The following is a 20,856-nucleotide window of genomic DNA, read 5'->3' as shown; positions in this document are numbered from 1 at the left end:
TGGGGGGGAAGGTTGTTGGAGTATGAATCCGGATGCTGTGCAGACAGTGGGTAGGGGGTTAAGGGTGCCAACATCCCTTTGCATTGCTAGGAGGCCGATGAGCAAAGGAGCCAGAGAGCTGTTACTCCAGTGCAGACCCACTTGCCACAGAGACCACCACTTTCCCGGCTTGTCTCGGTGCAGTTCTAAACCTGCCCGTTAATGGTTCCTGAGAAGGCTATCAAGGCCTGGTGGGGAGCTGGTGCTGCAGCATGAACCACCCCTCCCCCCAGCACCCTCTTCTCCTTTGAAACCCCGAAACAAACTCGCTCCTTTCCCAGAATCCCCTTTTTCAACTCAAGGAGGGAGCACGTTTCAAAGCTCCATGTGGGCTTTCGGATCATCTCCTAAAGGCTCCCGCGACTGTGTCCTGGGCCTGTCGCCTCCCCTACATTGCGGGTTGGGCTAGAACCCAGCACGTGGCACAGCAAACTCGCACCCTATCTCCTGCACGCCGCGCCCCAGCTCTCATCCCCTCCCATAACCACCCCTGGGGCAGTTCTGCCACCAAACGACAAAGCATCTGGGGAGAACTCAGCCCTTTCCCAAGGCCCGCAGAGCTTCTGCACACCAAGAAGCAGGACTGGGAAAAGGGGACAGCTCATGCGACCCACATGCTTTGGGGTTGGTGGTTATCCAGCAAAACCTGAGCCATCTTAGTGCACTAGGCCGTTAAACCCGTGTCTACAAGAGACAATCTACTGGGTGGTACAAAGAACAGAATTCTCGCTTGATGCATTTCCCCCACAGTCAGGAATACTAACCCCAAAGGGAAAAAACCTCTTCACTCCAGAATATTTCCCACGGGATAGGCGAGGGCTAAAAGGCTCGAAAATTTCCTCCTGACCCAAGCAAAGGAATAACCTCTGGCCCGAACCATGAAGATTACCAATTCCGCATTGCTCTTTCGGCTGGTCTGTGATGATCATTCTTCAAACAAGCATCTCAGTGCCTCCCTAACCTTGGCCCCCCCTCTACCCCCTGCAGCACAGCACAGAGCAGCACATGTTAATTATATGGAGCAGAAGAAAAACCTTAGGTTTGTAATTTGTTGCTGTTTAATTCCATTGAGCATTGCCTATTGCTCTTCTAACAAGCGAGGATAGACAGCTCGGCTGCCTTAGACCACAAGCCATTTCCTATGCGGAGATGGCCCCGTCTCTGCACACGGCAGTCCAGGCGTGAGACCGAATGCCAGCAGAGCAGAGGAGGCAGTAAAAGCCTTTTGCAATCGATTAAACCCACAGCAATGAGGAGGATTCCAGACAACAGCAGCCGCTTAATTCCTTCATGCCCGTCACAGATCACGGCAGCTACTGGTTTGCCACGAAGGGCTCTGAAATATTTTTGCAAGGGCTTGGAGGTGGCCTTGTTGCACTGGCCCTCTCTCACAGGACTTTCCCCAGGTGCAGCCAGGTGGTGTGTTCTTAGGCTGAGTGTAGCCAGGCAGCATCCAGCCCCTGGCGCTGCATAGACGAGGGGCTAGAGAGATGCTCCAAAAGCCCTTTGGAGTGGGAGCGCTGGGCATGGATCTCAAACAATGGGCTGTGATGAGTGGCAGCTTTTCACTTACACATGGGCCGCTGCTTACATCTTTCTTCCCTTCCCGTCATAAAGCGGAAGGAGAACCCCAGTTTCCCTGCCACCAGCACGACAGCCTGCAGTATTTACCTCCCCCAGCAGGGGGCAGCCCAGGAGGAGGTGAAGTCTGGATGCTCACCCATCGCCCCACTTCCTATGTTCAGTCTCCCTCAATGGGCAGGACTCCAGCTCTCACAGGGCTGCCCTGCACCCTCGCCCTCACCCTTAGGTGGGAGCAGCGTGCAGGGGATTCTGGCAGGCCGTGGAGGCTTGGAACATTAAATGCCCTTGACCCATCAGACACTGGTGTTTTCCCCTGGTTCCCTCTGTTCCCAACAGCCAGTGATCTGAGCGCAGCTAGAATTGCCATCAAAACCACCAGAGCCCGGGGCAGCTTTGCAGTGGCAGCCACGTGTCCCAGGAGGCAATTTCAAGTGGTGGTGGTGGGAAAATGCCTGAGATACTGAATGATGTCGCCCAGGGCCCGGAACCTCGTTTCCAGCAGGTACGCCTGGGCCTGGGTCAAGTCCAGCACTGCCCCTATAAACTCCATCCACTGAACAGGGGACAGAGTGGACTTCCCCACGTTCGGGGAAGGCCCAGTGCGTCCAACTCTGCCATGATGAATTCGACTTGCACCTCCACTATAGCCCTGGAGCAGCCCTCGATCAGCCAGTCATCCAGGTACGGGAACGGACGCCTGCTTGGGAACACGGCCACGCACTTGGTAAATACTCCGGCGCTGCTGACAGACCAAACGGGAGGACTGTGAACTGGCAGTGGTTGCTGCTTACCACAAACCCGAGGTATTTTCTGTGGGACGGAGTTATTGCTATGTGGAAGTATAAGGCGGCATACCAGTCCCCGGGATCCAATGAGGGGATGATGGAGGCCAACGAGACCATGCGAAACTTCAGTTTCTTCATGAACTTGTTGTGTTCGCGCAGGTCTAGGATGGGCCTTAGCCCGCCTTTGGCTTTCGGTATTAGGAAATACCGGGAATAAAAGCCCCTACCCCTGTAGTCCTGAGGAACTTCTTCTACTGCTCCTAGTGGGAGGAGCGAGTGCACCTCCTGTATGAGGAGTTGCTTGTGAGAGGGGTCCCTGAAGGAGGACAGGAAAGGGGGCTGGAAGGGCAGGAGGGCCGAGAATTGGAGTGAATATCCCTTTTCTACCGTGTGGAGCATCCAACGGTCCAATGTAACGCGGGCCCACACAGGGTAGAAAGGGGATAGACAGGATGAAAAGGCAAGATGGGGAGGATCCTATCTGAGCTGGTGCATCGCCCCCAAGCTCACCTTCCAAAGGCCTGCTTCTGGCCTAAGGAAGGTTTAGACTGGCCAGAGCCCTGGCCGGAGGAAGGATGAGGTCTCTTTCTCAAGTTCTTGTTCCTCCTACTTGATCCTTCCTGTCTGCCCCGAGGCTGATAATTCCTAAGAGAGGGAGAGGCTGCCATTATTTCGTGGGAGGTAGAGGGCATGCAGATCAGCACAGCGCAAGTGAACCAGGCTCTAACGTTCACAGAAGTGATGGCAACTCACCACCACGCTCCAATACTGCTGAGCAGGGTGGTGCTATAAAGCTCTAGGGTCAGTCCTTGGATAGCAAGAGTATCAATCTCAGGAGCAGTCAGTGTATCCTGGAAACATACAAACGCTGCTCACGTACCTGCACATAGGTACAACAGTAGCTTATACATATTATTAGTCTTCTGTCTTCAGCTTTTATTGGCATACCTGCTCTTGAATATCCTACCTGCATCCACCGAATGCCATTCTTCTCCTGGCAGCTGGCCATCTGTACAGATGCAGCCACGGTAGAGTGCCATGTCTTTGCTGGGTTTAAAGCAGTTAGAATGGAGAACTGTACCACACAGACCAGTAGTTACCACAGCCTATTCCCAGCCCTCCTGTACACAGGGTTCCAGTTATAGTCGTTGCAATTCCTCAGGCCAGCCTTTTCCCCAGAGCGTGGGGTTCAGCCCCCCCCGGAGGTATAGAATGCGTGTGCATTAAGATGTGCAGGCCTTTAAAGACCATTTCGGGGCACGAGAGAGTTCATTTTCCTGGTAGTGGGGATGGGACTGAGCTATCAGAAGCTTGGGAAACCATATCAGCTACACCATCAGGGCCTCGTTCACCTGCACATCTACCAGTGTGATATATGCCACCGTGTGCCAGCAATGCCCCTCTGCCATGTACATTGGCCAAACTGGACAGTCTCTATGCAAAAGAATAAATGGACACAAATCAGACATCAGGAATTATAACATTCAAAAACCAGTAGGAGAACACTTCAATCTCCCTGGACACTCAATAACAGACTTAAAAGTGGCAATTCTTCAACAAAAAAATTTCAAAAACAGACTTCAAAAAGAAACTGCAAAACTGGAATTAATTTGCAAACTGGACACCATCAAATTAGGCCTGAATAAAGTCTGGGAGTGGCTGGGTCACTACAAAAGGTAATTTTCTCTCTGTTGGGAATAGGCTAGACATCCACCCTGTTTGAATTGGCCTCGTTAGCACTGACCCCCCACTTGGTAAGGCAACTCCCATCTTTTCATGTGCTGTAATATATATACCTGCTTACTGTATTTTTCACTCCATGCACCTGATGAAGTGGGTTTTAGCCCATGAAAGCTTATGCCCAAATAAATTTGTTAGTCTCTAAGGTGCCACAAGGACTCCTTGTTGTTTTTCCTGCTTCATGGGAATCCATTTATGCATAACTCTAATTGGCCACTAGGGGTCACTGCATCACCATTACAACCCAGCCCTTGGTGTGTTCTCCGGTTGTTACTAGGCCCATTGCAGACCCACAGTCTGAACAGCCCCTTTTGTACAGACACAAGAGCGAAAGCACGAGTCGGACGGGGGGGTCTTTGCGCTGTGGCTCATCTCAACAGCCAGGCTTTTACACTTAGCACTAACTGAGCCAGCCCAGCTCACGTGGAGGAGCTCGGTCGGGCTCATGCTCGGACTGTGGGGACGCACGCTGGGAAAGGCCCAGGCATAAGCTGCTCACTCACATCTCCTTTCACACCCGTGGGAGGTTTCTTTAGCAGTGACAGCTAGTAGGTTCCTTTCTTCTGCACCGAAGGAGACTCCCATAAGATACCTTTAAAGAGCAGAGCTGAACACCCCAGCTCTGACCAGGGCCAGCTCAAAGCAAGGCCTTCTCTAACCCATCCACCTCCGCAGGGCTCACTCAACAGTCCTGCCCTCAGGGCCTCTTCTCCTCCCCCACCTCCTGATACAGCTGCTGCAAAATTCAACCCTTCCAGAAACAATTTATTCTGGTCTAAAGACACACAGCATTCCCGAGAGTGTCTCCAACTTGGATCGACCTGGGGAGAAAAATCAAAAATCTCCCGGCCTGAAAAGCTCTCCTGGTTTTGCTAGCCAGCTTTCAGGCATGGGGTTCCAATCAAAACATCAAGCCTGACAGAGTGTGTGCAAGGAGAGATTTACCTTCACTGACCAGCTGTAAACCCAACTTGCCTGGTTCTGACCCCAGGAACACCTGTGCTGCCCCATTGGCTACGAAAGCATCGGCCATACCTAGCTTGGTTGATTCTCACTGTAAGCAAGCCTGGCCTGCAGATATCCCAGGCATTCAGGGGCAGGTCACTACCCCATGTCATGGTAGGCAACGCAGAGCTTAGGGGAATCCATCCAGAGCACACCTAGACTAGTACATTCAGTTACCAGCTACCAAGACTGCCAGTGTCCATTGGACAACACACCCCGACACCTTTCCAATGGATAATTCTGCAGCACATGGAGAATTAAGAATAGTGGGGCCACAGAAACTAAACTGGATTTGTTACCTGATTCCACCCCAGCCCAGGGTGCGAAGCACTTGTATTAGTCAACGCCCTATTTTACCCAACTCAAACCTCCAACCTATAAGTAAGGGAGGCCGCAGATCCTCTCCCCCTTCAGCAAACAGCAATGCACACTGGCTGGTCACACTTCCATCCACTCCTCTTCCCGACACCGTTAACCTCCCTCACACCAGATCTTTGCTTGAGAGCTTGGCGACACATCACCATCAAGCTCATTTGCTATTACCCTCCATTGCTCACCTTCCCGCAGTTCCTTCTCTGCAGGCTCGGCAGTGCCCCAAGCCCACCAGGGCCCGCCATCTAATTAGAGAACTGACGTCAATGCTCCTCTCTGGGCCCATGACACTGACAGTAAACACAGGCTGGCTGCACTGCATTAATGGGCCCTGGAGGCGTTAGATAAGAGCCCAATAACAATTAGCCAGGATAACATACCGGGCTGTTTTTAAGCGGCACAGACAGGATGCTGGGCAAAGATGAAGAGCTCAGGGTCCTCGGTGGTCAAAATGTGATGCCATCACTCGGCTTCCCAGAAGGGTCAACAATCAGCGTGCAAAATGAATCATAGAGGGACGAGAGAGCAAAGCAGGGAGACGGGTCCGAGAACCTTGGGAGACAACCACTGCCAGAGCTGGGGAACGGCACTGGCCTGTGGGTGAGAACATTCAAGGAGGCAGAAAATGGAGATGGATGATAGTATGAACTAGTGACTATGCCATGGTCAGGGGTGCTAGAACAAGGTGGGCCAGGGGGCCATGGCCCCATCACTTTTTATCGTCCGTAAAGGCGAGCGACGGGGGAGGAGGTGTAGAGGAGCGAGTGGAGGGCAGGGTCTTGGCAGGAAGAGGTGGCACAGGGTGGGGCCTTGGGGAGGAGGGACGGGGCAGGAGCAGGGACTCAGGGGGAGGAGTATTGGGGGCGGGGCTATGGTTTGGGCACCGGTGGCCCCCCATTTTTATGCAGCTTCGGCCACTCCTGGCCCTGGTGTGCCTACCTACATTGCTCAGGGCTGTGAAAAATGTCATGCCCTGTGCGAGGTAGTACGCCCAGCCAAGCCCCCACTGTAGACGTGGGTAGGCTGGCGGAAGAATTCTTCTCGAGAGGTGGATTTAGTACAGTGGCGGAGAAACCCCTTCCGTTGCTGTAGCAATCGTCTACGCTCGAGAGATTAAAATCGGGAGGCTTTAGGGCGTAGAAGTGCAGTGTCTGCAGAGGCTAAGTAGCCACAGCTCGAAATGGTCCAAAGGAAACCACTCCAGAAGCCTCCTCTTGGGGAAGTGTTAAGGCAAAAGAACAGGCACCAGGTGACACCTCCAGAAATCGATTTTTAAAAGATCATGTCAGCTATCGCTAAGCTTTTAAAACCAATCAGATACAAAATGGAATGAGGCAGCGGTCAAACGCCCATCCCATAACAACCAGACTGAGCTCTGTAAGGGACAGGCCCCGTTTCCACACAGGAAACCCGCCTAAGGATCATGCAGGCTGAGAGCTTGGGCAGAGCAACTGGGCAGGAGTAAAGCAAATGTACCTCTTGCAACTTTGCTGATGGCTGCAGGGATCAGCGAAGCAGCCTCAGTCAGGGGAGGGGGAGAAAATACCCCACTCCCAATATTCCCTGCCCAAACCTTAAGCTCTGGCAGCACAGAGATCACCACGAAGAGCAGCTTGGTGTGCATACAACAGCTGCGAGCCAACAACTGCCTGCCACTGGAGATAAGGAGGGCCTCATGCACAACACATAAGTGACAGCTGATAAAGGAACCCTACAAAGGAGAACACCCCTCCGGCACCGTTCTTACTGTCATCAATAGGAGTTCGCACCACCTGTCTCATACCCACCACCTGGTACAGGAAATTGTGCCTTCAGGGTTCTAAAGCAGCGGTACTGAGTTCTCCCAGCTGGCTGGGATTGTTGTTCAAACCTGGGGGTGGGGCGGGGGGGGGTGTCCAACCCATGGTGCTCAGGGCTCAACCACTGTGATCATCTAGTGTGACCTTCTGCGTAACACAGGCCAGAGAACTGCCCCTAAATCATTCCTAGCGCAGATCTGTTAGAAAACACATTCAATTTTGATTTAAAAATTCCCAGTTATGGAGCATCCACCATGACCCTTGGTGAACTGTTTCCATGGTTAATTACCCCCACTGTTAAAAAATTATGCCTTATTTCCAGTCTGAATTTGTTTAGATTAATTTTTTGTCTAGATTCCAGCCATTGGATTGTGTTGTTAGATTGAAGAGCTCACTATTAAATATTTGTTCCCCAGGTAGGTAATCATCGATGGTGATCAAGTCACCCTTGAATCTTCTCTTTGTTAAAGTAAATAGGAATAGACTCAAGGAGCTCAATCTATCAGGCAGGTTTTCCTATCCTTTAATCATTCTCATCGCTCTTCTCTGACCCCTCTCCAATTTATCAGCATCCTTCTTCGATTGTAGGCACCAGAGGTGAACACAGGATTCCAGCAACAGTCGCACCAGTGCCAGATACAGAGATAAAGTAACCTCTCAGCTCCTACTCAAAATCCCCCTTTTAATGCACCCAAGAATGGCATTAATCCTTCTGGCCACAGTGTCGCCCTAGGAGCTCATGTTCAGCTGATTATCCACTATGGCCCCCAGAAGAATTGGCCTATGAGAGAAAGGTCCTTACCTTCTCTCCCGCTGCTCTGTGTGATGACCTCTGGGGCTCCCCTTGGACACCCTTCAAGTTCTAGTCATTGGCCACAGGGAAGAGGTTTCCTAGGGGCATAATGTCATTCCTGTTTCACAGCTGGGGAGCCATGCAGAGGGTGAGTGAGTGGCCCACGGTCACACAATGAGCCAGTGGCAAAGTCAAGCATCAGACAGCCAGTTTCTTACTCCAACCCCTAAACCAGAATCATGCCCCTCTTCACATGAGCAGACCTTCCTAGCTCCCTTAGATACCTCCTGAAGAGGGCACCCCCTAACCTGCCCAGGCCTTAGATACTCCCTAACCTCCTCCAGGCTCATTAGCAGTTTAAACAGTATGCGTTTGGCACAAGGTTTATGCTCTTACAGGAGCAAAGCAAGATGGTTCACTGACACACAGCAACCTCGCTGCCCACGAAGTTTGCCAGGGCACATCACCAGCATCTCAGTCCTCCTGATAGCCCGCTAGCCGCAGGCATTTTAGACCTCTTAGCTCCACAAGGATCTGGAAAGCAGGCTGCTTGCAGTGACCCAAGGGAAACGCTCACGGTATGGCTACACTGCGGTTGGGGGGTGATTGCAGACACGGCCACGCTAGCTGGAGCCTTGCTACTTTGGGCACAGTGCAGGGACGCTCCGGCCACACAGGCTGTACAAACCCGCTGGGAACCCTGGGTTGTCACTGCTCCAGTGCCTGAGCTCGCCAGATCAGCGCTCGCTCGGTTTGCCTCCATGACCTGCGATCACCCCCCTGACTGCAGTGTGGACCCACAGTCTGACTCCATCCCCCAACCCCCCATGAGCGAGGTGGCAGAACGCTCCGGGGGACAGAGCAGAGAGTGACTGACTAAAGTCTCACTACAAACAGAAGATGAAAAGGAAAGATCCACCATCTGTTAGTAAGTGTCAGACCAATGGCACCGTGACGCTCTGCTGGGGTCAAACGAAGGGACATCAATAGCATGCACAAGCCGCGTGGACTTAAGTTATATTTATGCAAACGTCCCCCTGGAGACGTGATCAGAGAGGTGCAGTTTGGCAACTAGTGAGTGTAATGTGCCAGCTCCCAACACACTGTTCTTCTCCAACAGCTCGGAAATGCCTTGGCTTATAGCTGCTTGCCGGGAATTCAACACTCAACCAGTTTCTATTCGTCTGCAGAGGAAGATACCAACACTAACAGTGTGGCTCGATGGTTATATACACGCCACATCACCTGAAAGCTCCTGACAAAATGCACCATAGTCAACAGCTCTAGCAAGAGTGACCAGGCTCTGTGATGCTGAGGACTAATTTCCACTGTCACTAATACATTCCCATTACTGATGCGTCTGGTTATGATTGGCAGACTACCTCCATTCACAGCTACCGCGCCCAGATCAAGGACAAACACGGCTTTGCCATTTACTGGACATCTCCTGTTCTCTCTCGGCATCCAGCGAAGCCTTGAGCTAGGTTTCTGTGCTAAGTAACATAATGCAGCAAAACAGGTGGCGATTCAGAGCTGAGTTGCACAGCCCCTGATGTTTCAGAGGGGTTATCTGCACTTTGTAATTGAGGCAGAATTTAGCCAGCTGTCTACCATGTGTTGGAGCACTAATGCAGCAGGGGAGAGATCCTACTTCACTGCCAATGCCTGCAGGGTACGTCCCCTCTGCAATACACTTTAATTTACAGTTCAGCCCATAAAGATCCCTGCTTTCAAGAATTTGGAGAACTTTACAGTCGGGGGAGAGCGGAGTACAGACTAAGGGGTTTACGTGGAGTCGGCAGGAAGGCCCATTGCTGTGCACAGACACATACCAGTGGAGGACCACTTCCTCTGGACACATCTTCCGTGTTCATCTTCCACAAACTGCGGGAGGCAGGGGCCACAGGCCTGGGAACCAGGGGGGCAGAACTCCCTTCTTTGCAGCGTGCAGTCCAAGCTCCGTGGACAGGACTCCTCTAGGAAAAGGAAAAGAAAAAGAGAAGAGATCCAAGTGAGTTTCACAAAGTGCTCCGTGGATGGGGAAAAACGGCTGTGTCCATCCTTAGCCTGTGGAATAACAACATGGAGATGTTACTGTCATTGCTAGAAATGAGAAACAGGATCCTAGCTACGGCTGGACTGCAAGTATCTGCCTGTGCAAACACATCCGAGTCATTGGGGCAGAATAGCTAGCCACAAGTTCAGCCTGTGCTACAACAGAGGTGGGGAGGGAGAGCAGCTTGGCTGGTGCTGCCAAGCCCTAACCCACCCATGCTGGCCAGAGTGGAACAATGTTCTGGCATAATCCAGAGAGGAACAGCATTAAGGCTTTTACTCAGCCAGAATGGACCAGTGGAACGTCTGGCAGTTTTGTGAGTAAGACACAGGACAGGGATCAGGAGATCTGGGTTCTGCAAGACCTGTGGTCAGGGCCAGGTCACCAAGGCCTCTCCATGCCTCATTTTCCCCATGGGCACTATGGGGATAATGACAGAGAAGTTGTGAGACTAAGCTCAGAGGCTACACTGATGTGTGCTATAGAAGAGCACACACAATAGGACGGGGCGGGCAAACTTTTTGGCCTGAAGGCTGCATCAGGTTTCCGAAATTGTAGAGGGCCGGTTAGAGCAGGCTGAGCCTTCCCAGACAGCCAGGCGTGGCCCGGCCCCTGCCTCCTATCCGACCCCCCCCCTGCTTCTCGCCTCCTGATGGATCCCCAGGACTCCTGCCCCATCCAACCCCTCGCTGCTTCCTGTCCCAACTGCCCCCCGCCGCCCCATCCAACCCCTCCCCTCCTTCCTGACTGCCCCCCCTGCCCCCATTCAACCCCCCTGTTCCCCACCCTCTGACCGCCCCGACCCCTATCCACACTCCTGCCCCCTGACCACCTTCCCTGAACTCCCCTGCCCTCTATCCAAGCCCCCCCGCTCCCTGCCCCATTACCGCGCTGCCTGGAGCACCAGTGGCTGCGCCGCCCAGAGCACAAGGACAGGCAGCCGTGGCACCGCAGCCCCGCCGCCCAGAGCATTGCGCAGGTGGCACAGTGAGCTACCCTCCCAGGCCAGGAGCTCAGGGGCCAGGCAGGAGGGTCCCATGGGCCGGATGTGGCCCGCGGGCCATAGTTTGCCCACCTCTGCAATAGGGACTCCATCCTATTCTGCAGCTCTGCATTTCAGTTAGACTAGCATTCACCCATAAGCCTGGCATTGCTTACAGAGGCCAGTTGAACGTCTACAAAGTGACTTGGTGAGCGGCTAACTTACATTGCGAGTTTCCGTAGCTGAGCTCCGGACCCATCTCGAGCAGAGCTTTCTGCTGTAGCTTACCACTTACTAGCCCTGTAGCAAAGAGCTTAGTCGATCTGTGCAGCTCAGGGCAGTTTAACGGTGAACAAGATGACTAGCCTAGGGCACCTTGCCCCCCGCTTCTCACCCTGAGCTCTGGCACAGTTCACCCCAGGTGCAGACAGACTCACCAAGGCCACCAGACCAACTGTTCCTTCTAAATTACATCATGACTTAACCTGAGTGAAAATTAACCACTTTTTTCATTAAACCTTATAAAATAAAAACTCCCTTATAAAATAAAAGGTGGCCACTTTTTTCTGAGTGAAAGTTAACCACTTGAACCAGCCCAGAGATCGCAGTAAAAGCCTCCTGCCCGGATGGTTTTTCCTCCCTAACCTAACGGTGCTGAGGTCCTCTGAGTTAATGCGACTTCCCTGCCCGGCTCAGGCCATATGTGACGTCAGACTTTAACAGTGTGGCACACTGGTTTGCCCCATCACTGAGCTCTCTGTAACCACGCCAGAAAGCCCTCTCTGAAGGAGTCTCCTCAGGGAAACTGCACCCACCTATTTTACCTTCTCACGACAGCCAGCACCTCAGCTAAGTCTCTCTCCTGGGTGAGGTGAGACACATGTAGCGGCCAGGGTCGGGGAATAGACTGTTGGTTTTGTGGCTCCTGGATACACCCAGTACCATCCTGGGGAATTAAAGCAGGCAACCAGCAGGGGGAGCTCTCACCATCCCAGCCCAGAAGGGTAGCAGAGCGCTGCTTACCCAAGCCATCATGAGGAGGGAGCGGAGTTCCTCCTCCCCTGCTCCCACCTTCCCTGGCCCACCTCCATTTCCCTCTTGAGCCCATATAAGCTGCCCGCCTGCTGGCACACCTGGGAGCTCCTGCCAGCTACCCCACCCTGTGCCTGGCAGCGCCCCCTGCTTACATCCAGGAGGGCATCCACACAGCAAGGGCAGCCACACAGGAGTGCGGGACTCAGCGGATGGTGACAGGATCACTACACACTACAGTCCTCAGGCTGGTGACAAGCGAGGGTCACACGCCAGTCGTGCTCACGGAGCGTGCTGCAGATGTCGTTAAAGGTCAATTTTAAGCCAACGTAGGGGCTGCGTGCCTAGGTAATTAATAACGCCCCATGTTATTGGCCTAAGATAAAGTTGCAAGACTCGCATGGCAGCAGACTGTGGCTTGGGCTTAAATAAAAGCTATGCACAATGTATATTCCTCTGTCAGCTGGAGCAATGTCTGCTTTTATTGAGCATCATAAAAAAAACCAGACCCAACGCTGTGATGTGACTAATCATCAACTGGCCCTACTCATTCCCGGCTGCTGATCAAACAACCAAAGAGCTCAGAAATCACAGTGCTGCTACAGCTAAGAGCTAGCCAGCACCACCAAGGTCGACTCGGGCCTGCTTTCCTGGGGCGGGGCTGGGGTGGGCCTTCGGGCTCAAAGTCACAGCAAGGGCATTTTTATTGCCATTGCTTCTGCAACGAGCATCAAGGAAAAGCAGCATCCCCAAAAAGTGAATTAAAAAAAAGAAAAGAGAAACTGGCCTTTTTGTGCCATGACACACAGCTACCCTCTCAGCCAATCAGCATCAAGGATTGATGAAATGTAAGTGCTCCCTATTGTGTCAGCTAATCAGAACGTTTCTCCTGGCCTTCCAGTCTTACAAGCAGGTTTCACAATGACATGGATAATGAGAAGATGCATTAAGGAAAGAAGGGAAAAAATTTTGGAAAAAGAGAAAAAAAAAAAAAAGAAAGAGGATTTAAATTGTCCAGCTTCAGCCATAAGCCCACCACTAACTGCTAAGGAGAGGGTGAAATTTGACCCGTGGACAGGTTAGTCTATAAAATCACCCATTACGAGGGTTTCTGCCTCTTCCTCTGAAGCATCTGACCCCTGCCGGAGACCGGACAGTAGGTTAGATGGCCAGGGGGTCTGATCCAGTCTGGCAGTTCCTATTCTCCTAGGTGGAGCAGTTCAACATTTTTGGATGGAACAGTTTTCCCACTGGAAAATGTTGTTTTGAAATTGAAACGTTTCATGAGAACATGTTGATTTCAACGAAACTAGACGAATTTCAGAACAACGTGCATCGAAATGGAATCGTTCATTGTGACCTTATTTCACTTGGACTATTAATTTTTTTTAAGTTTAAAATGTAATTGTATTCTATTAATATATATATATTTACCAGTCTATATAGATTTAATATAGTGTACTAGATTAGAATGCCTTGACATTATTGAAACAAAACATTCCAATAAGGATGTTTCAGAAACCAAATATTCCGGAATTTCCATTTCAGAGTCAATTTGCAAAGTTTGAATTTTCATCCCAGTTCGGGACAAAAGGAAATTCTGAAGTGTCTGAGCCCCCATAGGATGGAAATGCCATTTGCTGACCAGCTCCGCTCGGAGGGGCCCACCCGCCTGAACTGGAACCAAGAGCACAGGGGTGAACCCCATGGACAGTGTGAAGTGAGGAGTAGGGCTGCCGTAGAGACGCTCCTGTCACCAACCTGCTTTTGGATGCCAGGGCTGGGCGCACAGATCAACTGTCCTGCATTATGCAGTCACCACCACCCGGGTGTGGCGTTCTAGCACCAGACCTGAACAGCGGACTCAGGTTGTTTTTATTTCATATAAACTCAGGCTGCTGCATTGCTTCCTCTCGGACCTCCTGAAGAGCCAGTTCTCCCTGCCCCACGGTCACCGACTGATTTCCCATGTAATTTATGGGTGGGACGAAGACAGGCCATTCTTCCAGGCTGTGCTTTCCCTGCTCCCTGTGGGGACTAGCGCAGGAGACTGACGCCCGGGGACACGCCTCCTGGGTGGGGTGGGCGAGGCAGCTGGAACAAAGCGCCCTCGCACACAGCAGGGACCCTGCCCCGTCGGCGGCAGAGCTGCTCCGGGTGAGCAGGCTGCTGCAACAGGGGGAAATGGAAAGGGAGTGCTCGGGGGCTGCTCAGTGGCACACGGGCATGGAAGGATAAGGCCTTTTCCTGTAGCCATATTGTAAGGTCTGAGGCCTTTGTTTGTGGCCATATTAGGACAGCAGCAGCCATGAGCTAAGCAGCAGAAGGTCACATCCTCACGTTCCCTCTAAATTACATTAAACCAATGTCCTATCTGGCTGTTAAGGCGGCTCATTCCTGACAGCACCAGATAACCATCTTAAGAGCTGTTTCTTTAAAGAAAACTTGGTTTGCTGGCGTTCTGTCTGGCAAGAAATCACTTATCAACAGTTGTGACTGTAAAATCTCTCCTTCTATTGTTTTGTCTTCAGGATCCCCATTTCTCTATCGTTTATCTGTCTGGTCTCTGTCTGGTTCTTTGATTGTTTCTGTTTGTTGCTTAACTAATTTTGTTAGGTGTAAATCAGTTAAGAGGGTGGGATATGATTGGTTAAAAAATGGTTTTACAATATGTTAGGACTGGTTAGAAAATTATTTAGTGATTTAGTAAAATGGTTGGTTAAGGCACAGCTAAGCAGGACTCACGTTCCACTACATAAACTGGGGTCCAAAAGGAAGTTCTTGAGAACCAACTCCAGGACACAGCCCCAAGATCAGAACTCCCAGACCTCAACACCCCCCCAACCACACTGTGCAGAAGCTGGAGTCCCCCAGAATACCTGATCCTGACTGGTCATCAAGAAAAATTCATCTGCCTTATTGGGAGTGGTGAGCATTGTATGCTTAGCGTGTGCATTCTGTTTTGGTGACTGTTAATAAATAGAGATTAAGTAGAATATTACTGTGTAAGGCTCTTTCACTGGTAAAAGACCCTCCAAACCTGCAGAGTGTAAGGTTACACCCTGAGCCCACAGAAGGGTAAGAGTGGGTGCCTAAATTAACAGGGTTATGCCTGAAGCCTAGGAACAGGGTAAGGATGGGTGCCCTAGAGTGTACAGTTACGCTTGAGCCCTAGGAATGGGATAAGGGTGGGTGTCCCTAGAGTGTGCGAGTAATATAAAATTTTTTTGCAGGTAACAGGCTCCCCTCTCATGTCCACAGAGTCAATGGCTAGCACTGCAGTCCTCCAGCCCATGGCACATGACAAAGGCTTCCAGAGCGATAGATGGGTCCCAGCATCACCGAGGGAAGCAAGGTGGAGGGATGCAGGTGATGATGCAGCCAGCTCGTGGCTGGGGACAGGGGAGGACATGTCCCCGGATTGTCCAAGCTGGGGGAATCAGACTGGCCTGGCTGCTCAGCTGCTGCACAGTGCCTGTCCCTGCTCTCTGGGATCTCTGTACCAGCTGGGCACTGTGGCGTGTCCCTTAGTCACAAACAACACAAAGTCAACAGAACACAGGCTGTGAACAAACAGCAGCTGCTGTCCCAGGGGCTCTTTCCCATCAGAGGTCTGGTTTCAGTTTCTAGCCAGCAGAGGAGGGAGGTAGAGAAAACCCTCTTCACACACTCCCTCCCCACCAGTGCCCTTGGTGCCAGGCAAGGACAGCCTGGGCCGAGGCCTCTCTGGGGACTGAATTCACTTTATACCAGGTGCCACTCACTCACCTTCCCATCCTGTGCCCCTGCCCCGTGACCGGGATGGGGTCTCCGCGAGGGTTGACTCCAGGTTCCTGGCCTGTGAGGGGCACTTCCTAAACCACTTGGTGGGCTGTGCTGATGGTCTGTGCCATGGAGACATGTATCCACTGGCAATCAGCCAGCCAGCCACTCGCTGCACGTCAGGAGCTATCGGCACCCCCGACAGAGCCTCTGGCAACTACTGGCCCGTTGGTCACTACTGGACAAGCGTATGGCAGTCGTGCCTAGCAGCCCCAACCAGACCACAGCCCCACTGTGCTGGTGCTGTACAAACACAGACAGGCGGTGCCCCAAAAAGCTGACAACCTAGTAATTCCATTACCAACTCCCTCAGCCAGCCAGTCGCCACCACAGGGACGTCCCTCCCCTGCCCTCATTTCATTTCTTCTCGACACACTTACCTACAGCATGGAGCGCTGCCCCATCCTGCCTGTACTCGGGCGACTGCTGCTGTGACAGGCGGCAGGGGCTATGGTTATCATTTCCCTTGACATTCAGCTCTTGTTCTCATGGTCCACGAAGGCCAAAGGGTGTAACTGAGCCAGCTCGCAGAGACACCCCACCGTGCATTCTGCAAGGGGACACAGGGAGCGGTCCTAGGGCAAAGTGCCAAAGGACCAGCACTCCTCCCTGAGCTTGGGGGGCATCGTTACAGAGCCCAGACACGGAGCAGCTGTGCTACCATGAACAGGGCTCGGCCTGGCACTAAGGAAGCGGGCCTGGAGCACGGGTCAGACCCCCCACTCCCCATTCCACTGCAATCGCACCCCTACGCACAGAGTCAGCGTCCGTATTTGGGGCAGTGTTGAGGATTCTTTTGCCCCCTGGCCGCTTGATGGACTTATTTCGTATGAGATTGTGGGCAGAGGGGTCACATGAAGATTTAACCACCAGCCTCCTCTGCTGTGGGAGACATTAAATTCACTGACCCAAGAAGCAGGTTTCCTGTCTCTCCTACTCCTCCCATCCCACAGTGTCTGAGCACCTCACTCTCATGCATTCAGCCTCTCATGCATTCAGCCTCTCACCCCTCGTGTGCCAGAGCAGGGCTGTTATCCCCATAGTACAGATGGGAAACTGAGGCACAGAGGAACTAAGGGACTTGCCCAAGGCCACCCAGGATGCCTGTGGCAGAGCAGGGAATTGGCTCTCGTCTCTTGAATCCTAGGCTAGTGCCCTAACCCCTGGCTCCAGCAGTACCTTGATATTCTCCCGGATGATGCCACTCCTCACCCTCAACTATTTAAATTCGCTCCTGTAACTTTGCAGCTCAGGGCAGTCTGACAGGCGCGAACTGGTGCTGTTTTCCATTTATCCTGCAATTAGATGAGGAGTCTCTGCTTTCAGCATCTGCCCTATCTCCTCCCCTCAGTGCTGGGCCCCTCCATGAGACCTGGAGAGGATCAGACAGTCAGCACTGAAAGCCACCCCAGCGCCTCTCTCCTCCTGTGTAGGATGGGCCAGCTCCTATGTGATATACAGAGCAGCACTGGACACGCTCGTTGGCTTTGCAGATAATCCGCTTGAGCGGCATGCGCTGAACATTCAACCTGAACTTCCAGGGACATCAGACACAAGGGACATAAACCTTCAGGGCACAAAACGGCGATGAACTCAGAGACAAACGACCTCCATGTCCAGGATTTCACTTTTGCGCCTCCCGCTGGAGCACCTGGTGCCAGCCGCTGTCAGAGACAGGATACAGGGCTCAAGGGACCTTGGGTGTGATCCGCCCTGGTAATTCCAAGGTCATTGGATTTGTGGCCCATGAGCAAATCAGGAGCAAAGGGGCGGGGAGTCAAATGAAAACATTAGGGAGAGGATTAGAAAGAAAAACTGAAAAGGTGGCAGAAAGGTGGAGAATGCGCGATCAGTCACACAGGTGGTGTTGGACTGCAAAGCCCCAGTGTGGACATGCTTATTCTGGGGTACGAGAGGCCTTTTTGGTTTTGCTTAAACCCCTCCCTGAGCAACATGAGCTAAACTGGTACAAGTCCCTTTTAGCCTAGAACAGTGTGTCCACACAAGGGTGAAACCTGGGTAACTAGATCAGTTTAAATTCACATCTCCGATTATACCAAAAAACTCTTTCCTATGTAGGCAAGGCCTAAGTATGGAAAAATACACCTAAGGGCTCGTCTGGACATGCTAGTTACTGTAAACTAAAGCAGGGTGTGAAAATCCAAAGAGGATTAAGCTAAATCGCACAAAGACCCTCTTAATGAGGACTAGGACTGTTCACACAGGGAGCTATTCCAGGCTCTTTCCCCTTGGAGGCCAGCCCTTAGCTACTCAGGTTCTTACCTGTACTTAGATCTTGGGTGGGGTCTTCAATCCCTCAGAGGCCTAGAGGAAAATTTTCAGACGTGCCTAAGTGATATGAGTGTCTAAGTCCCATTTCCAAAGTGACAGACACTTAGGTGCCTAATTCCCATTGACAAGGACTTGTCTATACACACAAAGCCTCCTGCTTTAACTATTCTGGTATAGTGAACATGGTACAACTCCTCCTAGTGTGGACACAGGTATCCTGGGATAAAGGTCCTTTCTATTGGGATAGCTAAACCACCTCCAAGCTGCATCAATAGCCCTTCCAGCCCAGGATACGAGACCAGGCATCAGCCCAGCTCCTCCCGGTTTATGCTGGTGCGAGAAAGGCCTTTCAGGAGTTCAGGCACTGCCAGGAGGCACTAACCCTTCAATCACACTGGGGAAATCCTTTCACCCCTGGAATGAGCCTCCACAAAGCAGCACCTCAACCCCTGAAACCTAGTGTGTTCACGAGAGAACACAGCCAGCCTCAGACAGTGGTTCTCTTCCACACATGGACAAGCCTTTCAAATATTTTTTCTGGCTCGCTCCTCAGTTTGCCTACACCCAGCCTAGCAGAATTCGTGAACACAGCTGTGGAGAGCTTTTGCAAGTTCAGAACGGCTGCTGCATCAGCAGTTCATTGCCATGCTCTCACTCATTCCTTTATGGGGCACCATGACATGTGCTTTGTGACGCTGAATTCCAGGTTACAAGTCCCAGAGGTGAGATTCCTGCGGCAGGGGGTTCTCAGGGTGGTCCCCAGCCCATGGAACTCCATGCCACCAGAAACAAGGAGGACCCCAATTCTTGTCTGGTTTCAATCACACAGTCCCAGGAACCCCACAACCCATAGTGGAGCAGCAGTCCAGTGTCTCCTGGAAGACAATACCACAAGCAATCCATTTTACAACAAGAGCTATAACCAGAGCTTCACTGTGTATATTGATTAGAAACGGCTTAATTATGTGTGTGGAGCATTATAAACTAGAGTGAAGGGTGCATCTGAAAGGCACACAGATAGGAACTCTGGTCTGTTTTATCAACGACTGCAGGGTACAGCCCCACCTCAGCCCCTGGCCCAGTAACAGCTGTACAAGTTCTGTGCTGACAAGTGTCGGAGAACTATTCCTGCTTGGAATATTCGTACTTCACTTTGAGCCTTTCCTCACTTGAGACTGAAGGTCTCTGCATCCCAGTGTGACCAGACAGCTCCCGGGGGCAATGAGCCAGCAGCTTTGACTCATACTGATGAGGCATCAGGGCTTTTGTTCTTTGGGTCATCAATTTCCAGCACTCCCCTGATCCCAGTAGAACATCCAGCCTGCCACAAAGGAAGAGGAAGTGCTTGCAACTCTGAGTCAATTGCCATCCGTCTGAGGCAGCCAGCAGCAGGTGCCAATGAGCAATGAAGTCTGGGCCTCGCTCAGAGACAAAACAGGGCCACATTTCTTGGAACCGCTTACTTTGCAGGCAGCGTTTTCTCAATGTCTTCCAATTAGGCCCCATTAGACACAAAGCTAGACTCTGCCAGAGCCCCACATAGAGCCTGCAGAAGTAATCTGATGTGATTTGCTCATAATATCATTCGGCACGCTGCAGCTAGGGAAAGGCTGAAGCACTTAATGCAAAGAGTTTAAGAGCATTAGGAGGGTGAAAACGAAGTCACTGCTGCTTCCGGAGCCTTATAATTTGCTTATTAAAAGAAAGAAAGCAACAACAGGCTTAAAATAAAGGGCAGGAAGCAACAGGGGAATACCGTATTTAAAAACTTAATCCACACGCAGACAAACATCAGTACCGTAAACAGCGCAGCTTCTTCTGAGTCAGACTCCCACGCAGCCGTATAAAACACGGAAAGAGATCCAGAGAAACAGCCTGCGTCACACAATGCCTATTAAAGACAGGTTTCAGAGTAGCAGCCGTGTTAGTCTGTATCCACAAAAAGAAATTCCTATTAAGGATGAGACAGTGGTTTAGCGTGGAAGGGAATAGGGCTCTTTTACTATGGTCTAAAATCAGCTCCCTGGATACTCCAGGCAGGATATGAGAGAGAGAGATTAAGAGCTGGAAACATGGGCTGGTTGAAACCTTTTTTTTCCTGTTTTGGGGGATGGAAAAACTTGCTTCTTTTGACAACGTATTCTGTGAAAGTGTCTGCTGAAAAACCAAACTTTCATGGAAAGCAAAGAGTTTAAACACCCAGGAACAAAATAAAAGTGCTAAAAAAATCAAAAATATTTCTATTCAGCGATTCTGCTGCAGTGTTTCATGGGAGTCGTAGTTCAGGTGCCTCATGCCTCAAGTCTCCTATGGGCCGCGCTTCTTAACTGGACTACACTTCCCATGATCCATTGCACAAGCTCAAGGAGAAGGGAGGTCACAGTGCATCATGGACGATGTAGTCCAGCTAGAGAGCCTGGCCCATAGAAGTGGAATGGGGCAAGAGGCACCTGAACAGTGACTCCCACGAAGCACTGCACTGAATAGAAGTGTTCAGTTTTGGATTGTTCGCCAGGCAGTCTAAGTTTTCCATGGAATAGAGCCCATTCTCCAAT

General features: G+C 51.6%; 1 protein-coding gene across 1 annotated transcript in view; it reads right to left on the bottom strand.

The window, feature by feature from the left end:
- NPDC1 (neural proliferation, differentiation and control 1) overlaps positions 1-20,856 on the bottom strand; it is a 122,787-nt gene that overhangs the window by 37,830 nt on the left and 64,101 nt on the right. The window contains exon 2 of the mRNA XM_074974129.1: positions 9,950-10,093. Within this exon, the coding sequence (XP_074830230.1) occupies positions 9,950-10,093 (144 nt within the window). The remainder of the gene's footprint in view (positions 1-9,949; positions 10,094-20,856) is intronic.

The sequence above is a fragment of the Natator depressus genome, chromosome 16 (assembly GCF_965152275.1).
Source record: "Natator depressus isolate rNatDep1 chromosome 16, rNatDep2.hap1, whole genome shotgun sequence".
Taxonomy (NCBI): Eukaryota; Metazoa; Chordata; order Testudines; family Cheloniidae; genus Natator; species Natator depressus.
Note: the sequence above shows the minus strand (reverse complement) of the source record. Positions and strands in the feature narration are given on the sequence as shown.